A 27,758-nucleotide genomic window follows, 5' to 3' on the forward strand; every position below is an offset into this window, starting at 1 on the left:
AAAATAGTCTTTTATACTTTTTTAAATATTATAAAAATTTATAAAAAATATAAATTAATATTTAAAACAAATTAAACAGTTATATTGATTTGTTTCAATTATTTAAATAAATAAATTTATATATTATTTATTATTTTAAAATAGTTTACATTAATATTTTATAATTATTTTCTCCATTTTTTTATATTCTTACCAAATATGGAAAATCCAATAAATTAGATTTTTATATTTTCTTTATTTATGTATTTAGTTTTCACTTATTTAAAATCTAATTAATTTAATTTTTCATACTTTCTTAACTTAATTTTTCTTTAACATGTATAATTTTATTTTTTAAATCGAGTATTCTAATCACTCTTAAAATTTTGTTTATTTATTTTATTTTATGAAGGGTTGACCGAAGATCTATTTAATAAGGGTATTGGTAGAAAAATTTGATTAATATGTTCACGTATTACACGTAATAGTATAATACCAAAAAATTTACAGTCCAGTGAAAAAAAATCCTGGATTCGCCCTTTGGTTAGGGTAGGTGTCAACCTCCACCTAGATTAAAAAAAATGGGGCAAATTAAGTGAATAAACCGGGCAAATGAGTGAGTCTCAGGTAATTTTTTATCCTGGCTCCGCCCATATATATATATATATATTATTTTGAGATTTGTAAAAATATATATTATTTTAAAATATTATATAATAATTTGATAAATATCTATAATGCAATCTTCTTATTCTATTTATTTAAATATGGGGTAGTGATGTAGTGTTGTTTAGATTTTTTTTTAATAATGCAACTAGAGCTCAATAATATATTCATTGATTGAAATAATAAAGTTATAAAAAGTCTATATACTCAAGTAGCTAAATTGAAATTAGTATATATATAATAAAATGAAGAAATTGACTGAATTTTAATAATTTTATTACATCATTTAGACAGAAAATTAAAGTGTTAATTATTTTATCAATTCCAACTATTTTTGTGTGCCATATAAAATATATTCATTATTTGTTTTTATTAAATTAGTTGTTGTTAAAAGATTATTTAAAAAAAATTACCTTTCTTACCAAACCATTGAGAAACACATATATATATATATTTTTATCTTGGGCCGATTCTTGACCAGATAAGTACCCAATCCCAGACCAGCTTATTTTTTTATTATTTATTTTGAACAAAAGACTAGTACAATTTTAACGTGTATAATTTTTTATTTGAAATGAGGCATACTTTTGTAATCTAAATTTTATAAATATTATATTAAAATATTTTATTTATTTATTTATTTATTTTCAACTATGGTCCTCAGCTTACATACCAAAATGCTACTGGTAAGAATTTTGGTATCTTAATTGAGCTATTTCATTATATTCTTATATATATATATATAATATTTGGCAAGTTAAATAAAAAATCTGAACACATCTTTCTTTTTATGATTAAGGTGAAATGAATAACCAAAAGGTGAATAGAGTAACCAATTTGACATCCATTTATGAGTGAATTGAAAAGCATATTTATCCAAAAAGGTTATAATTAGTTATAATTAATTATACAATAATGTATCACATTAGCTGTTTATACAATGTATCAATGAATATTATTTATGAGATATTTATACTTAGAAATCATTTAAGAAAATGAGGATAATTCCCGCTTCTTTTGTTGGGAAGATGAAAATTACACACTTACCTATTATTACGCATTTACGCGGGTTGGGCGAGAAAGACATTTCAGACCCCATCGCTTGCCACGTCACTACCGTCTGCCTCGTCATCTTCGATTCGATTCGATTCAATTGAATTCAAAATTTACTTTATAGTAGTACAGACTTATAGAGAGAGAAAGAGAGAACGAAGAAGAAGACGAAGAGGAGAGATCTTTCCATCGTTCTCAGACGTCTCACCATTAAAACTGTGTAGATCTTTCTCTCCATCATCTGTGGCAGCTCACTTTGACTTAAAGAAGAAGAAAAGGAGGTCACATTCATCCATCTCCCTTTCTCTCTCTACATCTGCTTCAATCTCACTTGCTTAAAGCGTCAACCGAATTTACAATGTTCTTCGCTTTAGTGCTTATCACCATGTGACTTCTGACAGATTCCTCATCCGCATTCATATTATTCATGTCCATCTCTCAAGTCTTCTTTCTATAGTTATTTTTCTTACTACTCAATGGCGGCCTCTACCTCTGGGGGAAGAAGCACTTCACCGTCACAGCACCGGAGGCAGTCATCTTCTTCATCCTCTTCATCGTCATTGATGAATAGCCGCTTCATTCCTCCATCCTATTCGTCTTCTGCCACTCCATTTGTAGGCACCGAAAGCGCGTACAGCTCTAGATCCGAGACACCTAGTCGGCATCTGAATGATTCGATGTATCCGACAGGGTACGAAGAGCGGTCCACAGTTGATTTTGCAACGGCGGATGATTTCATTGAGGAACCACTGGACGCTCCAACACAGGGAGCAGATAGCATTTCAGTCACGATTCGGTTTCGACCGCTGAGGTAAAGCCAGATCCGACTAAATGATATAGATCTAGGGGGTTATATAACCGAATTTAGGGTTTGATGCCCTATTATACGGTTTCGTGATTGAAGTATTGAATGTGTGGTTTCAGTGAAAGGGAATACCAGAGGGGAGATGAAATTGCTTGGTCTCCAGATGGCGATAAATTAGTGCGAAATGAATACAATCTAGCAACTGCTTATGCTTTCGGTATAGTGTTTCTGTAATATACAGTGCAGCTTCTTGCCTATTTGTAATTAGTTTATTTTATTCGAAATCATAGGATGTTATGGAATCAATGGAAGTGACTTGAATCTGATTCAATTATTAGTTTAGCATGCCCAACTTCTGACTTACTCCTTTTATGCCACAACAGACAGAGTATTTGGACCTAATGCAATTACTCCAGAAGTATATGAAGTGGCTGCTAGACCAGTAGTAAAAGCTGCAATGGAAGGCATAAATGGTATTCATCAATTTCTTGGCTTACTAAATATTGCAAACCGTTAATCCTTACACGTGGTCTGAGATAACTGTTTTGATCACTGAAACAAATGATTGGATCTACACCTCATATCTTAGATTCAGCTCTGCTCCTATATCTGTGATTTATGAGGAAAACACAATGTATTCATTGTTCTCTTTTAACTAGACATTGGTCAAATTTTAGCTCTCTTCTTATCCAAGGGTTTTGTGCACTATCTTTTAACATAAGATACTATTGACGATGATGCAGGAACTGTTTTTGCCTATGGAGTTACAAGTAGTGGGAAGACGCATACAATGCATGTAAGTTTCAAATTTTAAGGGAGTAGGAAGTTGAACTAGAAGCTGTTGGAAGTTAGTTGCATTAATCCTAATACTTCCTTAGTTATTTATCTGTAAAGATTTGAATAATTTGGAGGAAACCTTATCATTGTAGCGCATTGCTTCTTGATTATTTGAGCTGCATATTTGAATTGGATTTACCAGTTTATTTGGGAGCAGCAGTTTTTGACATTTATGAGAGTTTTATTGTATGTTAAGTTAAAATGAGAATAAAAGCATTGTAGTAAGATTGAACTGCCATACTGATATATATGTTCATTCATTTAATTTGTTCTTGATTTGTATGAACTACCTGTGGCTTTTCAAAAATCTGAAATCTGTGTACACTTATACTCAATTATAGAGTTGATTATAAGCTATTACTGGTCAAGTTACTTCAGACCCATGCATAGTTCAAGTTCTAATGTATGTAGCATTGTTATCTGAGTGTGCAACTAAATCATGCTATACTTAAGCCTTGATATCAGATTATTTTTAATATTGTTCATTAACATGTGCAGGGTGATCAAACATCTCCAGGCATAATACCCCTAGCAATAAAAGATGTGTTCAGCATCATCCAAGATGTAAGCTTGCTAAAATTTTGTGGAGACTAGATAAAGTTCAATATTTTTTTTCTGTACTTTTATTAATCATTCTGCCATCTTCCACTAATTATGGATAACCATTAGACTATTTTTCTGTTCAAAACAATGATGTTGAGAGAGTACTTTCTGTGAATAGAAATAATCTGACATAATATTTACCACTAAGTTGCTAATACCTCATTTCTATGGTAAGTTGAAGCTAATTATTAAGTTCTTGCTTCAGACTCCAGGCCGAGAGTTTCTTCTTCGAGTATCATATCTTGAAATCTATAATGAGGTCAGTGGAAAGGAATACTTTCACAGATGTTAATGAATGGTGTAAGGAATATGATCTTGGATATAAACAATTTTCTGTGCTCATAGGTGATAAATGATTTGCTTGATCCAACGGGGCAAAATTTGCGAGTTCGCGAAGATGCACAGGTTCTTGGAACTTCCATCTTTTAATTAATTCTATTAGTTGTTTGTGATATGTAATATTCATTTGCATGCCCATCTCAGTTATCATATTGCACAACTGCTGAAGTTGATTTTTGAACCATTAACTGTATTGCTGCTTGTTGGGAACTACATTTCTCTGAAACACCATTTACCATTGTGAATGATGCTAGAGCGTGCTTCCACTTAATGATTCAGATGATTTGCTTGTCTTTATAGTTTCCCTATTGTTTTGTAGCTGGTAAACTGGTAAAGAGAGTTCTTATAGCCTCTAATGTTTTATATATGTTACAGGGTACTTATGTTGAGGGTATTAAGGAAGAAGTAGTTATGTCCCCTGGTCATGCTCTTTCCTTTATTGCAGCTGGTGAAGGTAATAAGTCGTGTCTTCTTCTTAATGCGTGTGTGTTGCAAATGATTGTTTCTTATATGATTTATGTTGGCGAGTTAATAATTTTTTTCTATTGATACATTTGTATGCAGAGCATCGGCATGTTGGTTCAAATAATTTTAATCTATTCAGTAGTCGTAGTCACACCATATTTACGCTGGTATGTATTATTAAGGATACATTTTAATGTTCAAATTTGGTTTGTTTCAGGCTTTAGTGTAGTAAAAGATGTGGTTGTCTATTTCATAAAAAAAACTATCGCTGTGCAAGATGTGTATGAATCGGAAAACATCAAAAGAACTTGCCTGTTTCACTCCTTATTTTGAAGCACTACAATATCTGCAATTTGAACTTTCATGGATATGTCTCAATTTGGTTTCATTTTCTTCTCCATTAGTTGATTTTGAGTTGATTTTGTATTACTTTTAATGCAGATGATTGAAAGTAGTGACCATGGTGATGAATATGATGGGGTGATCTTTTCTCAGCTTGTATGTCTAAAAGTCCTATCCAGTCTTGGTATATAATCCGTGTGTTTCTTATTTATTGCTATATGGTAATAACCTTCCATCATCTGCTAGAATTTGATTGATCTGGCTGGATCGGAGAGCTCAAAAACTGAAACAACAGGGCTGAGGAGAAAGGAAGGATCTTACATAAACAAAAGTCTGTTGACATTAGGAACGGTAAGCCTCTATGTTTTATTCCTCTGTAAATTTGGATTTGAATCTTCCAAATTTCTGTAATTGTCTTACATGTTGCAAAGCATCATTTCTGTTCATGGATTAATAAGGCTCAGCAGTAAAAAATTCAACTTCTTTCTAAGTAACATTTTTCTTTTAAAATTCATGGATACAAATCTGAAATAACATTTTTCTTTTAAAATGAAAATAAAGTGAAAGTTTCAACTCTTTACTATCACTCTAACTTCTATGCTATTATTAATTTACTTGAACTTGGAGGGTCTTGCTTTGTATTTCTTGCTAGCCAGGAAACAAGTGTTGTGTATATACAATTGACATCTCACTCCACTTTTTTAATTTTTTTTAAGAAGGCAGAAGAGTGATGCTCTAGATTTTACTAGTGGGCATGATATTACACACATTTTCCCTAGAGCAGCTTTTGATTACTAGTGTGCATGATATTGCACACATTTTACTAGTGTTCCTTTTGATTATTTATTTGTAAATCTCAATGTTTTGTTTTCCTGAATGATTTGTATTTGAAGGTAATTGGGAAACTGAGTGAAGGAAGAGCATCGCATGTCCCATACAGAGACTCCAAACTCACTCGCCTCCTACAATCGTCCTTGAGTGGCCATGGTCATGTTTCAGTGAGTACCTCATGATTAATTATTGCCTATTTGCTAGTTTGTTACTTCGTGTCTTGTGCCATTTTATGCAAATGGTATCAATGCAATGCATGAAGCAGACCTCTTATTATCTCTTTACTCCCAGCTTATTTGTACAGTCACTCCAGCATCAAGTAATATGGAAGAAACTCACAATACATTGAAGTTTGCTAGCAGAGCAAAACATGTTGAGATATATGCCTCACGCAATAAGGTTTTTCTATTGCCAATATGTTACAGGATATATCAAACAATGGAAATGTCTCTTGAGCTTATCAGTTAATCTTGATTTTTACAGATTATTGATGAAAAGTCTTTGATTAAGAAATATCAAAGAGAAATATCAACCCTCAAAGAAGAACTTGACCATCTCAGGAGGGGAATGATTGCTGGTGTCAGCCATGAGGAGGTCATAATCTTAAGGCAACAGGTTTGATTCTCTCAAATCTTAATGCTTAATTCAACATTGTAACTACCTTGATCAACATTGACCAAATTTCTTTCTTGTACTGTAACAGTTGGAAGAGGGTCAAGTAAAGATGCAGTCAAGATTGGAGGAAGAAGAAGAAGCAAAGGCTGCTTTGATGAGTAGAATCCAGAGACTCACCAAGCTCATACTTGTTTCCTCAAAAAGCACAATTCCTGCTTTGAATGATGTGCCGGGCCATCAACGTAGTCTTTCTGCAGAGGATGATGTAAGTTTCACCCTCTTGGTTTATCCTATGGCCTGCATGTACTGATTTTACTTTTTGGATTTTTTAACATTTCTTTGTGATTGTTATTTGTGCTGGATCAGAAACTTGAGATTCTACGTGATGGTTTGCTCTTAGATAGTGAAAATCAAAAGAATTCCTTGTCTTCTACATTTTCAAATGAATTTAAACACAGACGATCTTCGAGCAAGTGGGCAGATGATCTATCAGCAGCAGGGATTACAGTTACTGATGCAACTCAAAGGGGTGAGCTTCCTAATGTAAGTCTTTCTCTTTTTAGTAATTGTTTTTGCTGACTATCTTGATTTACCCATTGATCATGCTGTTTAACTCATCTGCTAGAATTGGATGGTTTAATCCAATAAATAACTTATCTCGTTTCTTCTTGAAATCATTTATTTGTTCATTTTCTATAAGCCCTGTTTCTGAAAGTCAAGGAAATCATTGGTTCGGCTGCAGGATGTAATGACAATGTCAGATGAAATGGATCTTCTTGTTGAACAAGTTAAGATGCTTGCCGGTGAGATAGCATTCAGCACTAGTACGCTAAAACGTCTCGTGGAACAGTCTGTCAATGATCCTGATGGATCAAAAGTACAAGTAAGCCTTATGTAGCTGAAGATTTTATTTTTGTCAGTGTGGTGACATGTGAGATTTTGCATATTCATATGCGGAATATTTGTATTTTAATATGTTTGTCTTATTATCCATAGATTCAAAATATGGAACGTGAGATACAAGAGAAAAGGAGGCAGATGCAAGTTCTGGAACAGCGTATTATAGAAAATGGTGAAGCCTCAGTTGCTAATGCTTCACTGGTTGACATGCAACAGGTAGTCATACTTTTTCCATCATAAGTTTGTAAATCATTTTTGAAAGATTTCATGATAGTATTAGTTTGCAATTTCTCATTGATATTTTACTTTCCTTGCTAACAGACAGTCATGAGATTGATGACTCAATGTAATGAAAAAAGTTTTGAACTCGAGGTCAGTGAAGATACAAGTGTGAATGTCATGTACTAGTCTCCTTTTTTTTTCCATCTAATGCAATTAAGAATACTGAGTTTCTTTTGATCATTTATGCAGATAAAATCTGCAGATAATAGAGTCCTTCAGGAACAATTGCATGACAAGGTTCATTTTAAACACCTTGCATCTTTAATGTACCTATGGAGAAAATGTTCATGATACATGTTATTACTAGAGTTTACTACAAAGCTTAATTTCCAATTTGCATAAGCCATTGACACTTTTTCTGCTAAATTAGTGTGCCGAAAACAAGGAATTGCAAGATAGAATAGTTATTTTACAACAACAGCTGGCATCTACAACTCGTGACAAGTTATCGTCTTTTGAAGAGAGTGTTCCCGAAGGATTTCTTCAAAACTTGAAAAAGAAAATTCAGTCTCAGGTACTTGATTGGATTCTTGAGGCAGAAAACTTACTCGCTTTTTTTTGTTTTAGTTTTTTTTCTTTTATTTCAAATAAACCTCTTTATATGAAAAAATGGATTATTTGGGTTAAATTACTAAAATATCCTATTTATTTAATATTTAAAATGTTATAAAAACAATTCAATGAGGGTCTTTTAGTATCTTAGTTGATGATGTCATCAAACAAGGCCTTACATTTTGTTATTTGTATATACTGAATAGGAAATTGAGAATGAGAAGATGCAGTTAGAACGAGTCCAGATACTGGAAGAGAACAGTGGGTTGCGTGTGCAAAACCAGAAAATATCTGAAGAAGCTTCATATGCAAAAGAACTAGCATCTGCTGCTGCTGTAGAGTTGAAGAATTTAGCTGGAGAAATCACAAAGATCTCTCTGCAGAATGGAAAGCTGGAAAAAGAGTTAGCGGCTGCCAAAGAATTAGCACACTCTAGAGGCGCTTCCATGATGAATGGCAACAACAGGAAGCATTCGGACAGTTACAGTAGGTCTGGAAGAAGAGGCCGTGCTTCTGGTCGACCTAATGGCGGTTATTCACTATCAACATCATACGATGATTTCGATAATTGGGAACTTGACCCAGCTGATATGAAAATGGAGTTGCAGGCAAGAAAACAGAGGGAGGCAGTCCTGGAGTCTGCATTAGCTGAGAAAGAAATGGTTGAAGACGAATATAGGAAAAAAGTAGAAGAAGGTAAGAAAAGGGAGTCTGCTCTGGAAAATGATTTAGCAAACATGTGGGTGCTTGTTGCACGGCTGAAAAAAGAAAGTGCAGCTGCTGCAGCTACCGCTGCTGCTGCCGCTGCTGCTGCCGCACCCCCTCAGTTGATGACCACAATTGATAGAGTTGCAGATCGAACCGACCAAAATGTAGACGCAAAAGCTGAGGAGACCAAAACCAATGATAATAATACTGTACTCAAAGAGGTGCAAGTTAATGATGCTATTATAAAACCAGTTCAAGAAATTTCCAAGGAGGAATCTCTCGTAGTTCGTCTAAAGGTAGAATCTAACATGAGATATTATTCGGTCTCTTAGTTTTGTACCGAAATTAAGATTATTATCTGTTTGATCAGGCGCGTATGCAAGAAATGAAGGAGAAGGAGCTTAAATACGCAGGTGGTAATGGGGATGCAAATTCGCATGTATGTAAAGTATGCTTTGAATCACCAACAGCAACAATGCTTCTACCCTGCCGCCATTTTTGTTGTAAGCAATTCTAACGTTGTTTTTTGTATCTAACATTTTTGTAGCTGTTAACATGTTGTTGTGCATCTTTTGCAGTGTGTAAATCTTGTTCGCAAGCCTGTTCCGAGTGTCCAATTTGTCGCACAAAGATCACAGATAGGATTTTTGCTTTCACTTAAAAATTAAATTATTCGTGGCTACTGGCTACCACCCATCTGAACTGAAAGGTGATCAATCAATTTTTTTTGCTTTAACACTATAGGCAAGTACCTGGATTAATGCGAGAATTTGTTTCTTTCTCTGCAGGAATTCTTATCTTTTTAATTATTTGTAATTTCTGCGGTTGTTGGTTGGTTGGTTGTATGCTGTTGTATGTAAACGCGGAAAGGTATTTGCTTCTCTTCTTCACAAGGGGTTTGTAAAAATAACAGCTAGTTAAAAAGTGAATTATATTATTCATACTTCTCTAGTAGAAGTAAACATGGAATAGAGTGATCTTATTGAAGAACAACACACCTCATCTTGAAGTTCTAATTGTTTCATGTCTTTTCAATTTGTGTTGTTCAGTAGTTGTAACATTTGTTATTTATTTATTTATTTTTCTAATAGAAGGTGCTCACTTCTAGCCAAAAATGAAATGTTGTATAATATTTTGGGGTTTTAATACAAATTCCTTCATATGTTTTAGCTTTCATATTTATCTTTATTGAAATAAAATAATCAATTATTATGGACAAGATATTGGTTAAAATTACTAAAGGGCCTTGCACATGTAAAACGTTTTGGAAGGAAAAGTGATCCCCACCCTTACCATATCTTTTATTTATTTATTTAAAAAACAGAGTTAGGAACACAATTAAGAACTTTTATTGAAGGATTATGGATCATGAAAGAAGTTATTTTGATAATGGTGGTCATTATTTCTCCCACCAATATCTTCAGCTTGAAATGGTAATGCATCATCATTATCATACATCATCTGTTGCGAATTACAGAAGCCATTATTGTGATAATTATGAAAGTCCAACAACTCCCATCCTCCTTCTCCTTGGGCGGCTAGTGTTTCTATCAAGTACTCTTGTGATGTTATTATTATGTTGCTGTTTGAATCTGAACCATCTCTGTTATTCTCCAATGGCGCCGAAGAAGATGAAGTTGCTGTTGCTGCTGCTGCAGAAAGCTTGTGTCCGGTTAAAAGAAAGCGGTTGTGTTTGTGTGTATGCTCGTTGTTTCTGTGAATGGTAACGTCGCATTCTCTGCAAAGGATTGCTCTGTCTTCTTGACAGAACAGAAATGCTCGTTTATCCTGATGATGATCATATATAAATAAATAATTAATTAGTGATGAAGATGGATGAAAATCCAAAAGCTGTAAATGAATGGGTACTTACCTGACAGATATCACATTTTGGGGATTCTTGAAAAGATGGATGCAAGAGAGAGAAGCGGGTGTGTTTTCCGGCGAGTTTGTTTGCATGATGAACACGGCGGTCGCATCCGTCGCATAGGGCGGCTTCGTCGGAGGGGCAAAATACAGAAGCTGATTCTTTGCTGCAGACATCACATTGAATCTTCATAATTATATATCTCCTTTTCTCTCTCTCTCTATCTCTCTAAAGTAGAAATGGAAATATCTTGTATTTGAATTACATATATATAATATAAGACAACAACTCATACACGAATCTTCAATCTTCAAAGATCTCGCTAGCTAATTACTTTATTAATTAATTAATTAATTATAGGCTTACTTGTCCTAATTTATTTATTACACCTTTTTTTAGATAAAAATTGAACAAAATCAAGAACACAACCAACACACTTAAGGGATAATATTTTTAATCTCTCTTGTACCTCCTTTATTATATACTCTGTCTGTATCCAATTATTATATATTTACATAATTAATGTGGTTTGTAACCATTTTTAATTTGAATTGGTTTAGGGTCTAGAATTTATTTGAAATTATATATAAAACTCAAAATTCAAACTTGAAACTTTAAAATTCTTTCAAAATATTCTTAAAAAGAAAAATCAAAGCTCTAAATTATATATTACATAATTGACTCGGCAGAATTACAGTTTTGAGACTTTTCACATCAATTTGAGATCAAACCGTGTTGTATTGTTTACGCCAATAATAATAATAAACTACGGTTTCCACTTTTAGGGTCAACCTTCCTTTCTACTATTACTTGTATTATAAATCATAAACCCATAAATGTTTGGGAAATCTTATTTTGCTCCTTATATTATTAACTAATTATGAAATATATTAATTGGAACTTCGAACGACAATGCAACTATTCTATTAATTCACATTTAAACTCGGGTGACTCAGGATTATATGTGATAAAATATTTTTTTTTTAAAAATAATAGTTAATTAAGAAATTATATAATTTTTTTTTTTTCAAATATAATGGTTCATTGACCAGAAGATTAAGAAGAAGAAGAATATATAAGTGGGAAAGGTAATAAATTAATAATAAATCGGGGGGTTTTTAATTAGGTGGGACGGGCCACATGCACTATATGACAAATAACACCTTTTTTTCGCACATCTACCGAAAGGATATTATGATATGGCCGACCAAAGAGATATTATGGTTGTTTTGACGAGATATCAGCCCAATATTTTATTATTTCAAATCTTCTTTATTTTATTATTTTTTTCATTCTAGCGACGTGTTTAGTTTTTATCTATTTCACTATACAAACTTATTTCATAATTAAATACTTCAACACTTAATTAAATTTTAAAATATTCAGCTATCTCATATTGGATTAACCGATCTGACAATTAAATTAATTATATATCAAAACAATCGAAGCCAGATCCATAAATAATGGGCCTTGCATTAAAAACTGTTTCTAAATGCCTTGCCCAATTAAGTAAGGCTTTAATTCGGCTAATAGTTTTTAAAATAATTTATTAATTATTTAAAAGAATTTAGTTGGTGGAGGTTCTGAAAAAAATTGATAATTTTAATAAAAATATTTAAATGGTCTTAATAATTTTTTTTTGGTGGGGGTGAATTAAAGAACACTAGTCTGACACCATAGTCATGATCATTCGCTTTATTTAAAATGATTCCGGTGAGAATTGAAACCGTGACCAAAGTAATTTTATTTTAATGAAATGTATTTTAATATTTTGATTAAGGTTGACAATTTAGGTCGGGTTCGAATTGACGAGTTGAACGATACTAACTTGCACCTGACATGTTTAGTAATTCATGTAAAAAATTCTAATATAAACTTAATCTGTATATTACATTGTTTATTTGTAAGACCCGAACTCGACCCTATTGACTTGACTTAACTCGAACCCTACCCGATTTAACTCAATATAATTAATATTACATATCTACTTCAGATTAAAATGACATCAACAAAAAAAAATAAAGCTAAATCACAAGTTCACTTCTAAGTTGAGCAAAATAAATAAATGTGACATTTTATAGTGATACCAAATGAAGCAACTCCGATGGTTAGAAATGAGCCAACGAGACATTGCAAGATCTGAGAATGAGTGAAGGAGAAGGTGGATCAATTCCAAAAAGGAATGAATACTTTAAATTTTTGGGTTGTGGACTGAAAGTTGAAGCTTATTCATGTTCGTCTATTCAGTACGGAAAAAAATGAGAGAAAAAGTTAAAATATATAAAAGACTTTAAATTTGTGAATGAAAATGAATGAATGAGTGAGTAGTGAGTGAGTAGGTTAGTTAAACATAAAACTCTAAAAAATAATAATAATAATAAAATTATAATGAACGGGTAACATGATTTCAACCCGAACATAAAAATACATTACCTAAATCTATTTTTTTTTTATGTTCAGGTCGTGTTGGGTTAAAAATTATAAACATTAATTTTGATTAATAAATTAAATGATTTGATTGATAAAAAAAATTTAAATGATATTTGATTATATTAGGCATAAGTCTTACCATAACCAAATAAATAAATAAATCATAATAAATAATGAAATAAGGATAACATATTATTATTATTATTATTATTATTGTTTTTCAGAATCTTTCTTTAAGGAAAACATATATATTATTATTATTTTGTCAACATAAATTCAAATTCATAAATATTAATAATAAGAGTTGGTTTGACTCTCTAACTATAGCAAACTAATGAATCTGAATAAAATAAAATCAACTTCATTAATAAAAAAAATCAAATTTTATTATTCTCATTAATTTTATAAAAATAAAATAAAAATGAATTTTTTTCATCAACGTGGTACGATGAAATGAGTCGACCTAAGAAATCAAAATTTCATAGGTTCAATTTTGAAAAAAAGCGGAAACCATGACAAAAAAAAAACATTTTAACATATAATATGTTAACATTAAAAAAATGATTTAGTTGATTACTCTTTATATTATATGAATAGTAATTTAAGTGAATGAATTCAAGTTTTATACACATAGTTTTAATTATTTGTTTAGGTGGTCCTAGGATTGCATTACCTTTGTTTAGGTGACCAAAATTTAAGTGAATGAATTCGTTTGTTTTTGACTTTTAAGTCCATTTATTTACCTTCTCTTTTATTCATTGGTGCTAAAGTATTTTTCTCTTATTGGCTGTCTATGAGTATGCGAGACCTTCATTTGTAGGGAATCCCTTTGTGCAAGAAGCTTTCCATGAATAAAAAATTTGTATCCTTATTATAAATAATCATTTGGGACTCATTATCACAATACTTTGTCATCCTTAAACAATGATTCTTATCTTAGGAGGATCAAAGGCGGAGCCAATATTTCAAATTTACCCGGGTTAAAAATATTTTTATAAAAGATAATATAACACAATTTATTTTTAAATAGTCTATGATAGGTTAAAAAATATGAATCATTTAAATCACTTTGTTTTTTAATTAGTCCATGATTTACAGAATTTTGCCACATAGAAATACGTTGGCAAAATGGGGTCCTCCGTTTTTTATGTGGCGACATCATGTAAATCATGGACTATTTTAAAAACGATGTCATGCTTTGTTTCGTTGTGCTTAAACGATTCATATTTTTTCTCAGGTATGTTTGATATAATTCAACTTATATTATGAGCTGACATTATGTACTATTCGGTCTTCCGTTTTAATCTTACAAAATTATATAGACATAATGTGTAGTAAAAAAAAAAATCAAAATTTTAAATTATGATTGTGATTATTATTGTTAGGGACATAATTTTTTAATTAAGTTAAATAATTTATATATAGTTGAATGGTAGATAACTAAATTTAATTAAGAATTAATAGGTTAGGGACTTTTTAATTAGGAAGTGGTAGATTATATATTATTGAGTTATTTATTTATTAAAAGTTAATAAAATAAAATATTTTTTAATTATGAATGAATATATTATATAGTATATTAGTATTTATGTTGGAAATAATAAGAATTAATATATTATTACAACATGATAGTCTCAGGGTTGATTATGTAACATTGAAAGTGTCTCTGCCCTAAGAGAGTTTATTAACAAAAAATAATTATTTTTAATAAAAGTTTTATAATTTTTTTTAAAAAGTTATAAAAAGAAAAAAATTAATAGTTGAAAAAAACAGTAAATTTGTATACTTAGGCCTTGTTTGGATTGAGGTTTTTGAAAAAACCTAGAGAGGAAAAAAAGTAATGATGAATGATGATTTTAAGGGGTGATGATTATTTTTGATAAAAAGACTTAAAGGTATTGATATATATGAATAAAATAAAAAATAATAATTTAAAATAGAGGGTATTTTAATATTTTGATTAATAAAATGAGTGATCTTGTTTGAGAAATGATTAATTAGAAAATTAATTTTGAATTAATTTTTTTAAAAATCTAGAGAACAACTTTATTTGGGATTATTTGTCCTTTCTGATATTAAATATAATATTTTAAATATTTTATATTTATATTTGAAACAGTTTAGACATAGACAAGACTATTTATAATAAATGGGTAAATGTTGATCCGACCCTTAAAATTAAGATCCAAGTTACGTGATTGAGCAGCAATTAATAATAAAGTTTGATTATTAATTAGATACTACCAATTTTGGTATATATGATGTGTTTCGAAACATCGTCACCGTCAATTTCCAATCCAACGGTTGTTAATCAAATTAGTGAGAAAACCGCAACTAAATGAAACACTTGTTATAAAAAAGTGCTATTCATCGGTTTTTCTTTCTCTCCAACAGCAGCAGACCAGAATCACCGGAGATCTGCCAGCGAGGACGACGTAAATATAACCATCGATTCTATCTCCGGCCTCATTACCGATCTACGATCTCCGGCCGGCTGCTATACCTACCACTGTGAGTCACATTCACATTCATATTCACATTCGCTTCACCGTTTAACTTATCCGATCCAAGCTACACAGTTATTTGGATTTGTCACTTTCGATTTTCTAGATCTTCAATTTGCGTCTCTAATTACGTTTATGCTATCGCCTAGGATATATATATTTCTTGCTGATCATTCTAATCAACAAATGCATATAAATCGTTTTTGTTTTCTACGTCGCAATGAGTGTGTTCGATTCGATTATTGTAGTTTGACAAGGCTGGCTTCTTTGTGATCGGAGGAAATGTTGACGAAATTCGAGACTAAGAGCAATCGAGTGAAGGGACTGAGTTTCCACAGCAAGAGGCCATGGATCCTAGCGAGTTTACACAGCGGTGTGATCCAGCTCTGGGATTATCGGATGGGGACTCTCATTGATAGATTTGAAGAACATGATGGCCCTGTTCGCGGCGTTCATTTCCACAAATCTCAACCGCTTTTTGTCTCTGGAGGTACTCAATTATCCATCGGATTTCAGTTTTTGTTCTTCTTAGTGCTGATTGCATGCCATTCCAACGGCGTTCCAAAATAATTGTTATTCTGATAATTTGATTCTTTTATATGTGTGGATGCTTTATTATTTATTACAAGACAATGAGAAACGTCTGAAATGAAGCTTTGTGATAGAGATTTTTCATGCCATATGCAGTGTAGTTGTCCCTGATACATACCTTTTTGTCTGAATTATAATCTACATACTGTTTTGACACATTTTCAATATAAGCTAAAGTAATGCCGTATTGCTTATATATATTGAAAATGTGTCAATCTGTCAGTAGATTATAACTTCAACCTGAATTTACATCAAAACTGGAATCCTTTTTGAGCTTTGGCAGTGTTCCTGTTTGCTCAATGATGTACTTACAGAGACTTGGCAAGTCATTTTATCATTACAACTGTGAACCCAACATACATTTTGTGGCGTGCCTGTTTGAAATTCATTGGTTTATTACAATATCTTGTTGTGCGTGATCTTAGTTCCTTGTTAGAATATTTAATTTCTGCTTATCTTATATTCTGTTGTGTATAACCATGGGTGGGTGTATACTATACATACACAGGTGATGATTACAAGATTAAGGTCTGGAACTACAAACTTCATAGATGTCTTTTTACCCTTCTTGGACATCTTGATTATATTCGAACAGTTCAGTTCCATCATGAGTATCCTTGGGTTGTGAGTGCAAGCGATGACCAAACTATTAGAATTTGGAATTGGCAGTCTAGGACTTGTATTTCTGTGCTGACCGGACACAATCATTATGTGATGTGTGCTTCCTTTCATCCCAAAGAAGATCTTGTTGTGTCAGCATCATTGGACCAGACAATACGTGTTTGGGACATTGGTGCCCTCAGGAAGAAGACAGTCTCACCTGCGGATGACATTTTGAGATTGACTCAGATGAATTCTGATCTTTTTGGTGGGGTTGATGCTGTTGTTAAGTATGTCTTGGAAGGTCATGACCGTGGAGTCAATTGGGCTTCATTTCATCCATCCCTTCCACTTATAGTGTCTGGAGCAGATGACCGTCAGGTGAAGCTGTGGCGCATGAATGGTAAGCTCTCCAATCTGGTAATCACCATACAAATAACCAAATTGGCAATATTTAGTATTTTATCATTGGTTTAGAATATATACTTGAAAAACATCTCTTACTTTTGACATGCATAATTTCTCTGAATAACAAATATAGCGCCTATTTAGAAACTAGAATTTTGTCCAAATCTACACAATCACGATCTAATTGGAAAATTGCCAAAAATAAAATTGAAAATGATTTGTTATCGTTTGGTATAATATTTTTCTTTTAATCATCATCCAAAATACAATGTCTTTTTTGTTGTTTCATTTAATTCGGTCAAACCAATTATTTTTTTATCATGTTCTAAATTATAGAGTAATTAATGTTTTTGCTTCAATTGGTATAAAGATTTCTTTTTTCTATCATGATCCAATTATTTTTGGATCATGTCTTTTAAATCATTAAGATTTTTGGCAAACTGGTAATAAAACAAAGCATTATTTCTTGGGGTAAACATAGTGTTACTCATGATATATAAGTGGTAAAGAAAGTCAAATTGAGAAATTATTGAGGTAGGATTTTTTGAACATTTTATGAAACAGGATTTTCTTTATAAACAACTTAAAACAATTTATGGGAATTGGTAATAACATGAAAATGATGAATTATTGAGTGGCTGACACTTATATTTGATCTTACTCTTCCAACCAATATGACTTACTAATTTCATTTTAACAGACACCAAGGCTTGGGAAGTGGACACACTTAGAGGGCACATGAACAATGTTTCATGTGTCATGTTTCACGCCAAACAGGACATAATCGTTTCGAACTCAGAAGACAAGAGTATTCGTATTTGGGATGTAACCAAGAGGACTGTCGTTCATACTTGTCGTCGTGAGAATGACCGTTTCTGGATTCTTGTTGCTCACCCCGAAACGAATCTGTTGGCTGCTGGCCACGACAATGGTATGATTGTATTCAAGTTAGAAAGAGAAAGGCCCGCCTTCTCCGTGAGCGGAGACATAATGTTCTACACAAAAGAACGTTTCCTACGGTGCTACGAGTTCTCAACTCAAAAAGATACACAAGTTATCGCGATTAGACGCCCTGGCTCTACAACCCTTAACCAAGGACCTAGAACTTTGTCATATAGTCCTACAGAAAACACTGTTCTCATCTGTTCTGAAGCTGACGGTGGCTCTTACGAGCTCTACATTGTGCCGAAAGATAGTATAGGCAGAGTTGATACTGCACAAGAGGCTAAAAAGGGCTCGGGTGGATCAGCTGTATTCATGGCCAGAAATCGGTTTGCTGTTCTTGACAAATGTAACAACCAAGTCTTGGTCAAGAATTTGAAGAACGAGGTTGTCAAGAAAAGCAGTATCCCAGTTGCTGCGGATGCCATATTCTACGCCGGAACTGGGAACTTGCTTTGTAGAGCAGAGGATAAGGTAGTTATATTTGATTTGCAACAGAGACTCGTCATCGGTGAACTACAGACTCCATTTGTTAAATACATTGTTTGGTCGAACGATATGGAGAATGTCGCCTTGCTCAGCAAAAAATCTATTGTCATTGCCAGCAAGAAACTGGTGCATCAGTGCACACTTCAGGAGTCTATCCGTGTTAAGAGTGGAGCTTGGGACGATAATGGTGTTTTCATATATACAACGTTGAATCATATGAAATATTGCCTTCCAAATGGAGACTGTGGAATAATAAAGACTCTTGATGTCCCTATATACATCACAAAGGTCTTGGGAAATAAGATCTTTTGCTTGGACAGGGATGGAAAGAATAGAATTATAACAGTGGATTCAACTGAATATATCTTCAAGTTGTCTTTGATGAGGAAGAAATATGACCATGTTATGAGCATGATAAGAAACTCCCAGCTCTGTGGTCAGGCTATGATTGCTTATTTGCAGCACAAGGGATTTCCTGAAGTGGCTCTTCATTTTGTCAAGGACGAAAGAACCCGTTTCAATCTGGCTCTTGAGAGTGGAAACATTCAAATTGCCGTTGCTTCTGCCAAGGAGATCGATGAAAAGGAACATTGGTATAGGCTTGGAGTGGAGGCTCTTCGACAAGGAAACGCCGGAATCGTCGAGTACGCCTATCAGAGGACGAAGAACTTCGAGAGGTTATCTTTTCTTTACCTTATTACTGGAAACACGGAAAAACTAACGAAAATGCTAAAAATCGCTGAAGTGAAGAACGACGTTATGGGTCAGTTTCATAACGCTTTATATCTCGGCGATGTTCGAGAACGCGTCAAGATTTTGGAGAACGTCGGCCATTTACCTCTAGCTTATGTCACCGCTTCGACCCACGGCCTCCATGACGTCGCCGAACGGATTGCTGCTGAGTTAGGAGATAGCGTTCCTCGTTTGCCCGAAGGAAAGGACGGGCCTTCGCTTTTGATGCCGCCGTCACCTTTATTGAGCGGCGGAGATTGGCCTCTCTTGAGAGTCATGAAAGGTATATTTGAAGGTGGTTTGGATAATATTGGTAAGGCTGGTCACGAAGAAGAAGATGAGATGGAGGATGCTGACTGGGGGGAAGCGTTGGACATTATTACTGATGTGGATGGTGATGATCTTGAAGCAATTTTGAACCACGGGGAGGACGATGAAGAAGACGAGGAAAGAGGATGGGACCTTGAAGATCTTGAACTTCCTCCGGAGGCTGATTCCACCCCGAGGGCGACTTCTGCGGGTGTGAGTTCTCGTTCGTTATTTGTTGCTCCCAGTCCTGGAACTCCGGTAAGCCAAATCTGGACGCAGAAATCTTCTCTCGCGGCTGAGCACGCGGCTGCCGGAAACTTTGATACTGCAATGCGGTTGTTGAGCCGGCAGTTGTGTATAAAGAATTTCGCACCTTTGAGGCAAATGTTTCTTGATCTGCATTCCGGTAGCCACACTTACTTACGTGCATTATCGTCTTCTCCGGTGATATTGCTGGCACTTGAGCGTGGAATCAACGAGTCTTCTTCTTCTTCTAGGGCTCCCCCAGCGCCTATACTCAACTTCTCTCAGTTAGAAGAGAAACTGAAAGCAGGTTACGCAGCCACTAAATCCGGAAAATTCGTGGAGGCTGTTCGTCTTTTCACATATATCCTTCATGCGATTCCTTTGATTGTGGTTGATTCGAGAAGGGGGGTTGACGAAGTTAAGGAGTTAGTAGTTATAGCCAAAGAGTATGTGCTGGCTCTGAAAATGGAGATCAAGAGGAAGGATATGAAGGAGGACCCAATCCGACAACAGGAGCTGGCCGCCTATTTCACAAACTGTAACCTTCAGACTCCGCACATGAGACTGGCGTTACAAAACGCGATGAACATTTGCTTCAGAGGTAAGAATCTGGCGACGGCGGCGCATTTTGCGAGGCGGCTTTTGGAGACGAACCCGACTAACGAAAGCCAGGCGAAGTCTGCGAGACAGGTTCTTCAGGCTTCGGAGAGAAACATGACGGACGTCGTGCAGCTGAAGTACGACTTCAGAAATCCGTTTGTTGTTTGCGGGGCGAATTACGTTCCTATTTACCGTGGACAGAAAGATGTCGTGTGCCCGTATTGTGGATCCCGATTCTTGCCAAGCGAGGAAGGAAATCTTTGCAGTGTTTGTGATATTGCCATTGTGGGTGGTGATGCTTCAGGGCTGCTCTGTTCTCCTTCCCAGGTCAGATAGATAGATAGATGATATACATATATACATAGAGATCAATGCTTGCAAAGCTATATTTCATAGAATCATTATTATATTGTCTTGCTGCATTGTAAGTAGTATAGTATATTTGATGTAATAAACATATTTCATATTCTTTTGACTGAGATATTGTTGTGTTCATATCACTGAGAGGGAATAATCATCCATGAGATGAATATATAGTTAGTTAGTTAAACATGCAAAAAAATCATTAATTGGGAATATATACTTAATTAACAACATTATCTCATTTGAATAGATATATACCTAATTAACAAATCCAGTGTGGAAATGACCGGCAAATGTGTAACACGGGTACACCAACTTATTGGTATGGTGTCGTAGTGATTAGCTAACCTTCTCAACTAGATATGAATCCATGAGTCAGATTCGAATTTCACCAACTTTTCTATGATCATATGCAATTTTTACAAGGTTCTTGCTCCGGGACACACAAACCTCCTTGAGTTCTAGTTAGAACTGGAAACGGATGGGCAAAATGCCTCGAAACAACTTATCTCTGATGCATGAGTGGACATCTTCCCATACTTGGAAGAAGTGGCTCCTTTTGTTTTCTTATCCAAAGGAAACAATATATAAAGATGGTATTCATGAATTGAGCATTCAACTAATTAATTTCACTCTAATTATCAAATGCTTTGGTAATCTGCTCATATATATATATATATATGCTAATATTAAAAAAAAGACTTTCTATGGGGAACAACCATATAGGAATAAGCTGTGCAGTATTTGTTGTGATTACCAAACACAAATTAAACTACTACTAAAATATTGTCTATATATGATTCTTGTGTATGGTCTTGTCCGTGCACATGAAGATGGTTTTCTTATAGTAAATATGTTTTTCTTTTTTTTACTCTAGTAATTAACACCACTATCTATCGATCATTTGCATTTCTAATGTTTCACTTTTGAATTATTGGTAATATCCTCCATTACACTCACTGTGATTTTGATAAGCCAGAAGTTAAAACTATTAGTGACTGCTGCGCTCATAACATTGGTTAATTATATTTTATTTTATTCAGTGGTGTTTTCTTAGAGTTTATTTTGTTATCAGGAGGGAGGATTATAACTTGTGACTACATTAATGGACGTCATAACTTACACTTATTTTATTTATTTATTCTGTGCAATGAAAAAACGTCTTATTTTTTAAATAAAATAATAAAAGTCATAACTGACATCTATCAACTGATCAGTTAAATGTCCTAATCCATGTATGTTAGAAGAAAGCTTAGTTACCAAATCTTTATCATGATCCTCGTGATCAATGTCTGATCAAGGATTCAAAGTGAAGAAATGAACTTGACTTCTTCTTCTTCTTCATGGGAGAGGCTTGCCCAGACAGACAGAAGAGCTCCTACAAAAAATATATATTTTTCAAACAAAAACCTAGGTTTCTTTCAAAAATAGTCTCCAATTAGTTAGAATTAATAATGATAAAAAGGGAAGGAATAATTGTAAGAGATATAGGACACATATTAATTAAGTATTTAATAAATAAATCATATAAAACAAGAAGGATGACATTAATTAGTTAGATGTTACATCAAAGTACTTTCATCATGGATATTAATTTGGGTTGTTTATATATAGAGATAGATAGATGGACCATGCATCCAATAATACCTTTTAATCTGCCGCAGAACATGGAAAGAAAAGGGTCATTGTAATACTACTGTACATACATATACATATATCATCATATACTCAGCCCTCCTATATATAATCCTATCTCTCAAACTGACATAATTAAGTCCTCCTATATATAATCCTATCTCTCAAACTGACATAATTAAGTAATTAATAATACAAACAAATCTAAACTAATTAAGATTAATTAATTAATCACTATATATATATATATATATATATATATATAACTACTAAAATTATTACTAGTGCAGGCGGTGGTTTAGCTAGGGTTTAGGGTACCCTAACTAACTAGCATATATATATTCCTTCTTTGCACTCACTGTAGATGCAGGTGAAAGTAAATTACCACGGGACGACAGTTAACGGCAAGCAGTAATATTATATATGGTACTGTAGATGATGGGTTTTCCTTTACAGTAACTTGTCCCTACGTACGTACTATTTATAATACATGACCGAGAAACCAGGAACAAGGTTACACTCGGCTAGCTGGATCGATCATTCTACTGTTGAGGATATATACTACTGCCATGTCATTGTTCAATCCTTATTGCGCTGTCAATTAATATATATATTTTTTCATTTCAAGTCCTAGCTATATATATATTCAAGTTATTATAACAAGAACCACCAAACAACTATTCAAATTGCTAAAATTAGGGCAAATATATATCAAGATTATCAAAGAACTCGATCGGCACCATATATGAACTACACCGGGAGATGATCTATATATACTTGTGAACCACAACTTTTGGGCAATTCTCTACTCCAGACATAGCAGAGGGAGAGCATGAACTGTGTACCAGGATGATCTATTTTTTTATTTTGTAAAAAGCTAAAACAATATGATAACAATTTGATTGAGGTGAGTGCGCGCAAAATAGAACTCCCTGAGTAAATATTTAACCGAACGAAAAATGTATGTATTGCAAACCAAAGTCTGGTTTACAGATAGATGGTTTTGGCGTAGATTGGAATTGTAACAAAGGATGGTGATGCTGAGAGGGGGTGAGAATTTCTGACTCATACACAAAAATATGACCAGGACAAAAATGAAGAAATCAGATTCACCTATTTAATCTTATTAGTAAATCCTCTCATTTTTACACTTTTCTTTTTTAGGGTTTTATGTGTCATTTCTTATTCATTAATTTATTTATTTTGAAGGGTTTTTTTAAACATTTAATTTTGTTTGTGATTATGTTATTTTAATCTGAAATAGGGATATGTGATATTACTTATATCGGGTTTAGTTCGACTTGAATCAATTTAATCGAGTCGGATTCGATTTGGGTCAATTACAAATAAACAGATCAAGTGAGACTAAAGATTTTGACCCAAATTACCAAACAATATGTCATGTTTAGATTAGTATTGTTCAATCAACTATCCTGACAACCAAACTCTCTAACCCGATCTGAACCCTACTAATGCTTCAAAAGTATAACAACTTTGGATGTTATGGCACCACATGAAAATATCTCATATGAATCGAAGGCCAAGTCATTCTCCCATGATCTCTCATTCATAATATGTTAAGATTTTTTTTTTCTTTTCATCATTCTATACATGAAGGTAATCATTTTTTAAATGAACACTATTTTTCATTAATGCGGTATACTATAAAGATGGTATATATGGTGGAAAAAATAAATTAATACAAGAAAATTATAACATTGTTTATCACAAGTTAATCAATAAATACCTAAAAACATTGCTATGTCCCTTCTTTGGTCATACTTTGACATTTTTATGTAACTTAAATGTTTATTTTCCACAAAAAAAATTCTAGCTTTCTCATTTTAATTTTTTCAAGAATATTTTACTTATTGTGAACTTCTTCTTCACCAAAGGTTCATAAACCATGGCCACCTGATCATATATATTGATCTGCTATATATGTGGATATTGGTTAGGTTGAAATCAATACTTTTGTTCTTCCTTACCTAATCTCCCTCCTAAATTAATTAACCCACAATAAGACATGCCCTACATTTTTTTTTCACTCAGCTCCCATTTTTCCAGATTTATACTCAAAACAAAATATGAGATTTGATTGTATTTGAAAATGAGGTTGTATAATAACCCTAACTCATTAATTAGAAGCTTACTTATAATTAGGGCAAATTAAGAGGAAAGAAACAATTGTACTTATTCTGGTAAAATGAAAAAGGCGCCTCCTCCCAGCCATAGCTTTTAAGGTGAAGATCTAAGAACATGGACCACAGAAATCCAGAGGACAAAAAATGTTAGTAGGTTTGTCCACACTCTAAATTCTTGATCAGGGTGGGAATTAGGAACCCGTAACCCTTCACATGTGCTCAGTGCTCTTTCTCTTTTATTATTATTATTTATTTATTTATTTATTCTCCCCATAATCATGTCCCGGCCCTTGCTCATAATAAAGTCTCACAGTTATTTTTTCTAAATGATACAACAATTTTGTTAATTAGTTCATATATCACAAAATCAAACAGTTAAATACAAGTTAAGATTAAATTCAAACTCTTTTATTTTTGATGTTTCATCCATTGCTATAATTTTTTTTTAAACATTCGCTGTATAATCATCCGTTTTCATTCAAAGTACCCTCGGTTAGAATGGAACCCGTAACCTTTTGGTCTATTTGGTCTCGTTATAAAAAAACACAGTATAAAATCAAAAAGTACTGAAGTAATATCATCAATGCATGACAAAGACCGAAGTGTAAAAGGTAGAGCTTACTTGGCCCCTCAGATCTCATCACACCACACTTGAATATATAAGGTTAAACTTGGTTCTGGTTAAAACCCTAGAATGATGATGATTAGAGGAGGAAGCAGCAGCAGCAGCAGTTCTTCATCAAGATGTCAAGAATGTGGGAATCAGTCTAAGAAAGACTGTGAATATATGAGATGTCGAACTTGTTGCAAAAGCAGAGGTTTTCAATGCGCAACTCATATCAAAAGCACTTGGATCCCTCTCTCTCTCCGCCGTCCACGGCAGCCCAACTTCTTTCAACATTCGAACCTTGAAACCCAACAATCTGCACTTCCCGTCCCTAAAAGAACCAAACCCTTCAATCTATCTTCTTCCACTAATTCCTCAGGTAATTAAATCGATCTCTTTCTCTCTCCACAAAAAAATAATAATAATATTATTCATCCGAAACCTATGTCCGAGGATTATTAGGTAATCGTTGGTTTTTTTATTAAACGGTTAGGGATCTGAAATACACGTGTTTGATTCACAGATTGCACGGTTTGTTTATTTTATTTGGCTTCCTTTTCAATATATAATGATTGATTTTCTTTTTCGGATCATCACAACCCTATTTTTTTAATTTTTAATTTTTGTAACATATGTAATCATTATGCAAACTTCTGTAAATGGGGAGGATTGATCACCTTCTTGCATAGAGAGGAAGGGGAAACCCTAACTATACACAGCTTTCATCTCTTTCTGTACTCATGAGCGTTGAGGCGTATTAATTAATTAATTAATTTATTATTAACATGATTAGGGTTTTCTTTCTTATTCATTCATACAACTCAGAAGAATGCCTTTATTTAGCTATCTTTCGTTCATCTAAACAAATCTACCTTTAAAATAAATAAATAAACATCTAGCTACCCTAACCCCTCATGTCTATCTATTACATTAACAATTCAAATATTTTTTTCCTTTTTTCAAAATAATAATATGATTTAAATCCAACAAGGTAGGATTTTCCCCCTGAAATGAACATGATGAGGATAGTATAGTTATGTACAAATATTTGAGTCGAGATTTAAGTTGATTTTAGCTTTTTTCGAGTTATGGAGGGCTGACTCTATTTGAATCTTATGATGTTTTCTTTTTTCATGGTTTTCTTTGATTCAGATTTTATAATGCTCCAAACATAAGTTTTCCTCTTGTATTTCTTATAATGTTCCAAAAACTGTTTCCCTTTCAAAAAGAAAAAAAAAAAAAGAAAAGTGTTTCTAGCTAGGGTTCTTTATTTGAAAGGGGAATGATAAGTGGATCTGTTGTGAAATTGTGGTTTAGGGTTCTTTTTACAAACTGTTTTACACTGTAAACCCTACATAGATTTGATCAATAACACATATTTGTTGGATAGATGGGTTTTTTTTTATTAGGTTTTTGGAGTTTTTATGTATACATGTGTAATTATAATGAACAGGGATGCAAAGTGGGGATCAATTTCCAGCGGAAGCAAACTTGATGGCGACATTCAGGTGTGTGAGAATGATGTCATCTGAAGATAATGTGGTGGAACAATGTGCATATCAAACTGCTGTTAATATTGGAGGTCATGTCTTCAAGGGTGTTCTTTATGATCAAGGGCCCTCTGATAATGATCAACAACATCATGATCATGATCATCATCCTGATCGAGATCGTGACCGTGACCGTGACCGTGATCCTGATCATCAACCCCGTAACCATGCAGCACCTGGATGTTACAATATTGCTGATCCTTGGTAATTATAACAACATTAATTACTATTACACTTTATTCAACCCCTCCTTCCTTAATTTGTGCTTGCCAGTCTTAATCTTGAAGCAATTTCAAAAACTGTTCCACATCTCATATTCCCATCTCATCCCATCCCAATCTCTCTCTATATATATGTATATATTTATGTATGATTTATTAAATAACGTTCATGAATTAATTAACAATAAGCCATAATTAATTTTGCATGTCACTCAATCATCATTCCTTCTTACAATTACCTAGTAATTTCCTTGAGTTAGTGATTCCATTTGCTTGCAATATAGGGTGAAAAACATAACAAAAAGTCTAATCAAGTAAGGTGAAAAACAAAATCATAGTAATACAAGGTGTCAATAATAAATGAAAATAATATAAAAGTCTAACTTAAAAAAAAAGACTCAAATTTATTAGGGATGTTTACAATTTTCTTTTGCATACAATTCTTCACTCATTTTACATATTATCATTCTTCGGAGTTCACTTTTAAAAATAATAATTCACTCTGAATACAATATATTCATAGAGATGTTTTTATGACTGAAA

The 27,758-nt window shown here is 33.3% G+C and overlaps 4 protein-coding genes across 4 annotated transcripts; 3 read left to right on the top strand and 1 right to left on the bottom strand.

Moving 5' to 3' along the window:
- Positions 1-1,826: 1,826 nt before the first annotated feature.
- On the top strand, positions 1,827-10,012 carry LOC124928942 (kinesin-like protein KIN-7D, mitochondrial). Its single transcript, XM_047469196.1, has 25 exons — positions 1,827-2,509; positions 2,623-2,720; positions 2,887-2,976; positions 3,247-3,299; positions 3,839-3,904; positions 4,149-4,202; positions 4,289-4,348; positions 4,658-4,736; positions 4,847-4,914; positions 5,189-5,245; positions 5,336-5,440; positions 5,983-6,087; positions 6,212-6,319; positions 6,404-6,535; positions 6,624-6,800; positions 6,902-7,078; positions 7,278-7,418; positions 7,532-7,651; positions 7,757-7,807; positions 7,907-7,954; positions 8,088-8,231; positions 8,476-9,273; positions 9,348-9,480; positions 9,556-9,686; positions 9,766-10,012. The coding sequence occupies exons 1-24, from the start codon at positions 2,175-2,177 to the stop codon at positions 9,636-9,638; spliced, it is 3,282 nt and encodes a 1,093-aa protein (XP_047325152.1). The 5' UTR covers positions 1,827-2,174; the 3' UTR covers positions 9,639-9,686; positions 9,766-10,012.
- A 216-nt stretch (positions 10,013-10,228) lies between these two features.
- On the bottom strand, positions 10,229-11,127 carry LOC124932641 (B-box zinc finger protein 21-like). Its single transcript, XM_047473301.1, has 2 exons — positions 10,851-11,127; positions 10,229-10,765 (listed from the first exon to the last, which is right to left on the bottom strand). The coding sequence occupies exons 1-2, from the start codon at positions 11,034-11,036 to the stop codon at positions 10,337-10,339; spliced, it is 615 nt and encodes a 204-aa protein (XP_047329257.1). The 5' UTR covers positions 11,037-11,127; the 3' UTR covers positions 10,229-10,336.
- A 4,542-nt stretch (positions 11,128-15,669) lies between these two features.
- LOC124932983 (coatomer subunit alpha-1-like) lies at positions 15,670-21,245 on the top strand. The gene is made up of 4 exons (XM_047473702.1): positions 15,670-15,785; positions 16,027-16,268; positions 16,878-17,372; positions 18,078-21,245. The coding sequence occupies exons 2-4, from the start codon at positions 16,061-16,063 to the stop codon at positions 21,029-21,031; spliced, it is 3,657 nt and encodes a 1,218-aa protein (XP_047329658.1). The 5' UTR covers positions 15,670-15,785; positions 16,027-16,060; the 3' UTR covers positions 21,032-21,245.
- A 4,289-nt stretch (positions 21,246-25,534) lies between these two features.
- On the top strand, positions 25,535-27,202 carry LOC124928764 (protein SHI RELATED SEQUENCE 1-like). Its single transcript, XM_047469012.1, has 2 exons — positions 25,535-25,823; positions 26,892-27,202. The coding sequence occupies exons 1-2, from the start codon at positions 25,535-25,537 to the stop codon at positions 27,200-27,202; spliced, it is 600 nt and encodes a 199-aa protein (XP_047324968.1).
- Positions 27,203-27,758: the final 556 nt, after the last annotated feature.

Source organism: Impatiens glandulifera, chromosome 3, assembly GCF_907164915.1.
Source record: "Impatiens glandulifera chromosome 3, dImpGla2.1, whole genome shotgun sequence".
Classification (NCBI taxonomy): domain Eukaryota; kingdom Viridiplantae; phylum Streptophyta; class Magnoliopsida; order Ericales; family Balsaminaceae; genus Impatiens; species Impatiens glandulifera.

What these genes read in the sequence shown, in the direction of transcription:
- LOC124928764 (XM_047469012.1), top strand. Translation starts at nt 25,535, where the DNA reads ATGATGATTAGAGGAGGAAGCAGCAGCAGCAGCAGTTCTTCATCAAGA. An exon ending in TTCTTCCACTAATTCCTCAG is followed by an intron (nt 25,824 to 26,891) that starts GTAATTAAATCG and finishes TGTAATTATAAT; the next exon opens with GAACAGGGATGCAAAGTGGG.
- LOC124932641 (XM_047473301.1), bottom strand. Translation starts at nt 11,036, where the DNA reads ATGAAGATTCAATGTGATGTCTGCAGCAAAGAATCAGCTTCTGTATTT. An exon ending in CAAAATGTGATATCTGTCAG is followed by an intron (nt 10,766 to 10,850) that starts GTAAGTACCCAT and finishes GATCATCATCAG; the next exon opens with GATAAACGAGCATTTCTGTT.
- LOC124928942 (XM_047469196.1), top strand. Translation starts at nt 2,175, where the DNA reads ATGGCGGCCTCTACCTCTGGGGGAAGAAGCACTTCACCGTCACAGCAC. An exon ending in GGGTGATCTTTTCTCAGCTT is followed by an intron (nt 5,246 to 5,335) that starts GTATGTCTAAAA and finishes ATCATCTGCTAG; the next exon opens with AATTTGATTGATCTGGCTGG. An exon ending in TCATAATCTTAAGGCAACAG is followed by an intron (nt 6,536 to 6,623) that starts GTTTGATTCTCT and finishes GTACTGTAACAG; the next exon opens with TTGGAAGAGGGTCAAGTAAA.
- LOC124932983 (XM_047473702.1), top strand. Translation starts at nt 16,061, where the DNA reads ATGTTGACGAAATTCGAGACTAAGAGCAATCGAGTGAAGGGACTGAGT. An exon ending in ACCGCTTTTTGTCTCTGGAG is followed by an intron (nt 16,269 to 16,877) that starts GTACTCAATTAT and finishes ATACATACACAG; the next exon opens with GTGATGATTACAAGATTAAG. An exon ending in GAAGCTGTGGCGCATGAATG is followed by an intron (nt 17,373 to 18,077) that starts GTAAGCTCTCCA and finishes TCATTTTAACAG; the next exon opens with ACACCAAGGCTTGGGAAGTG.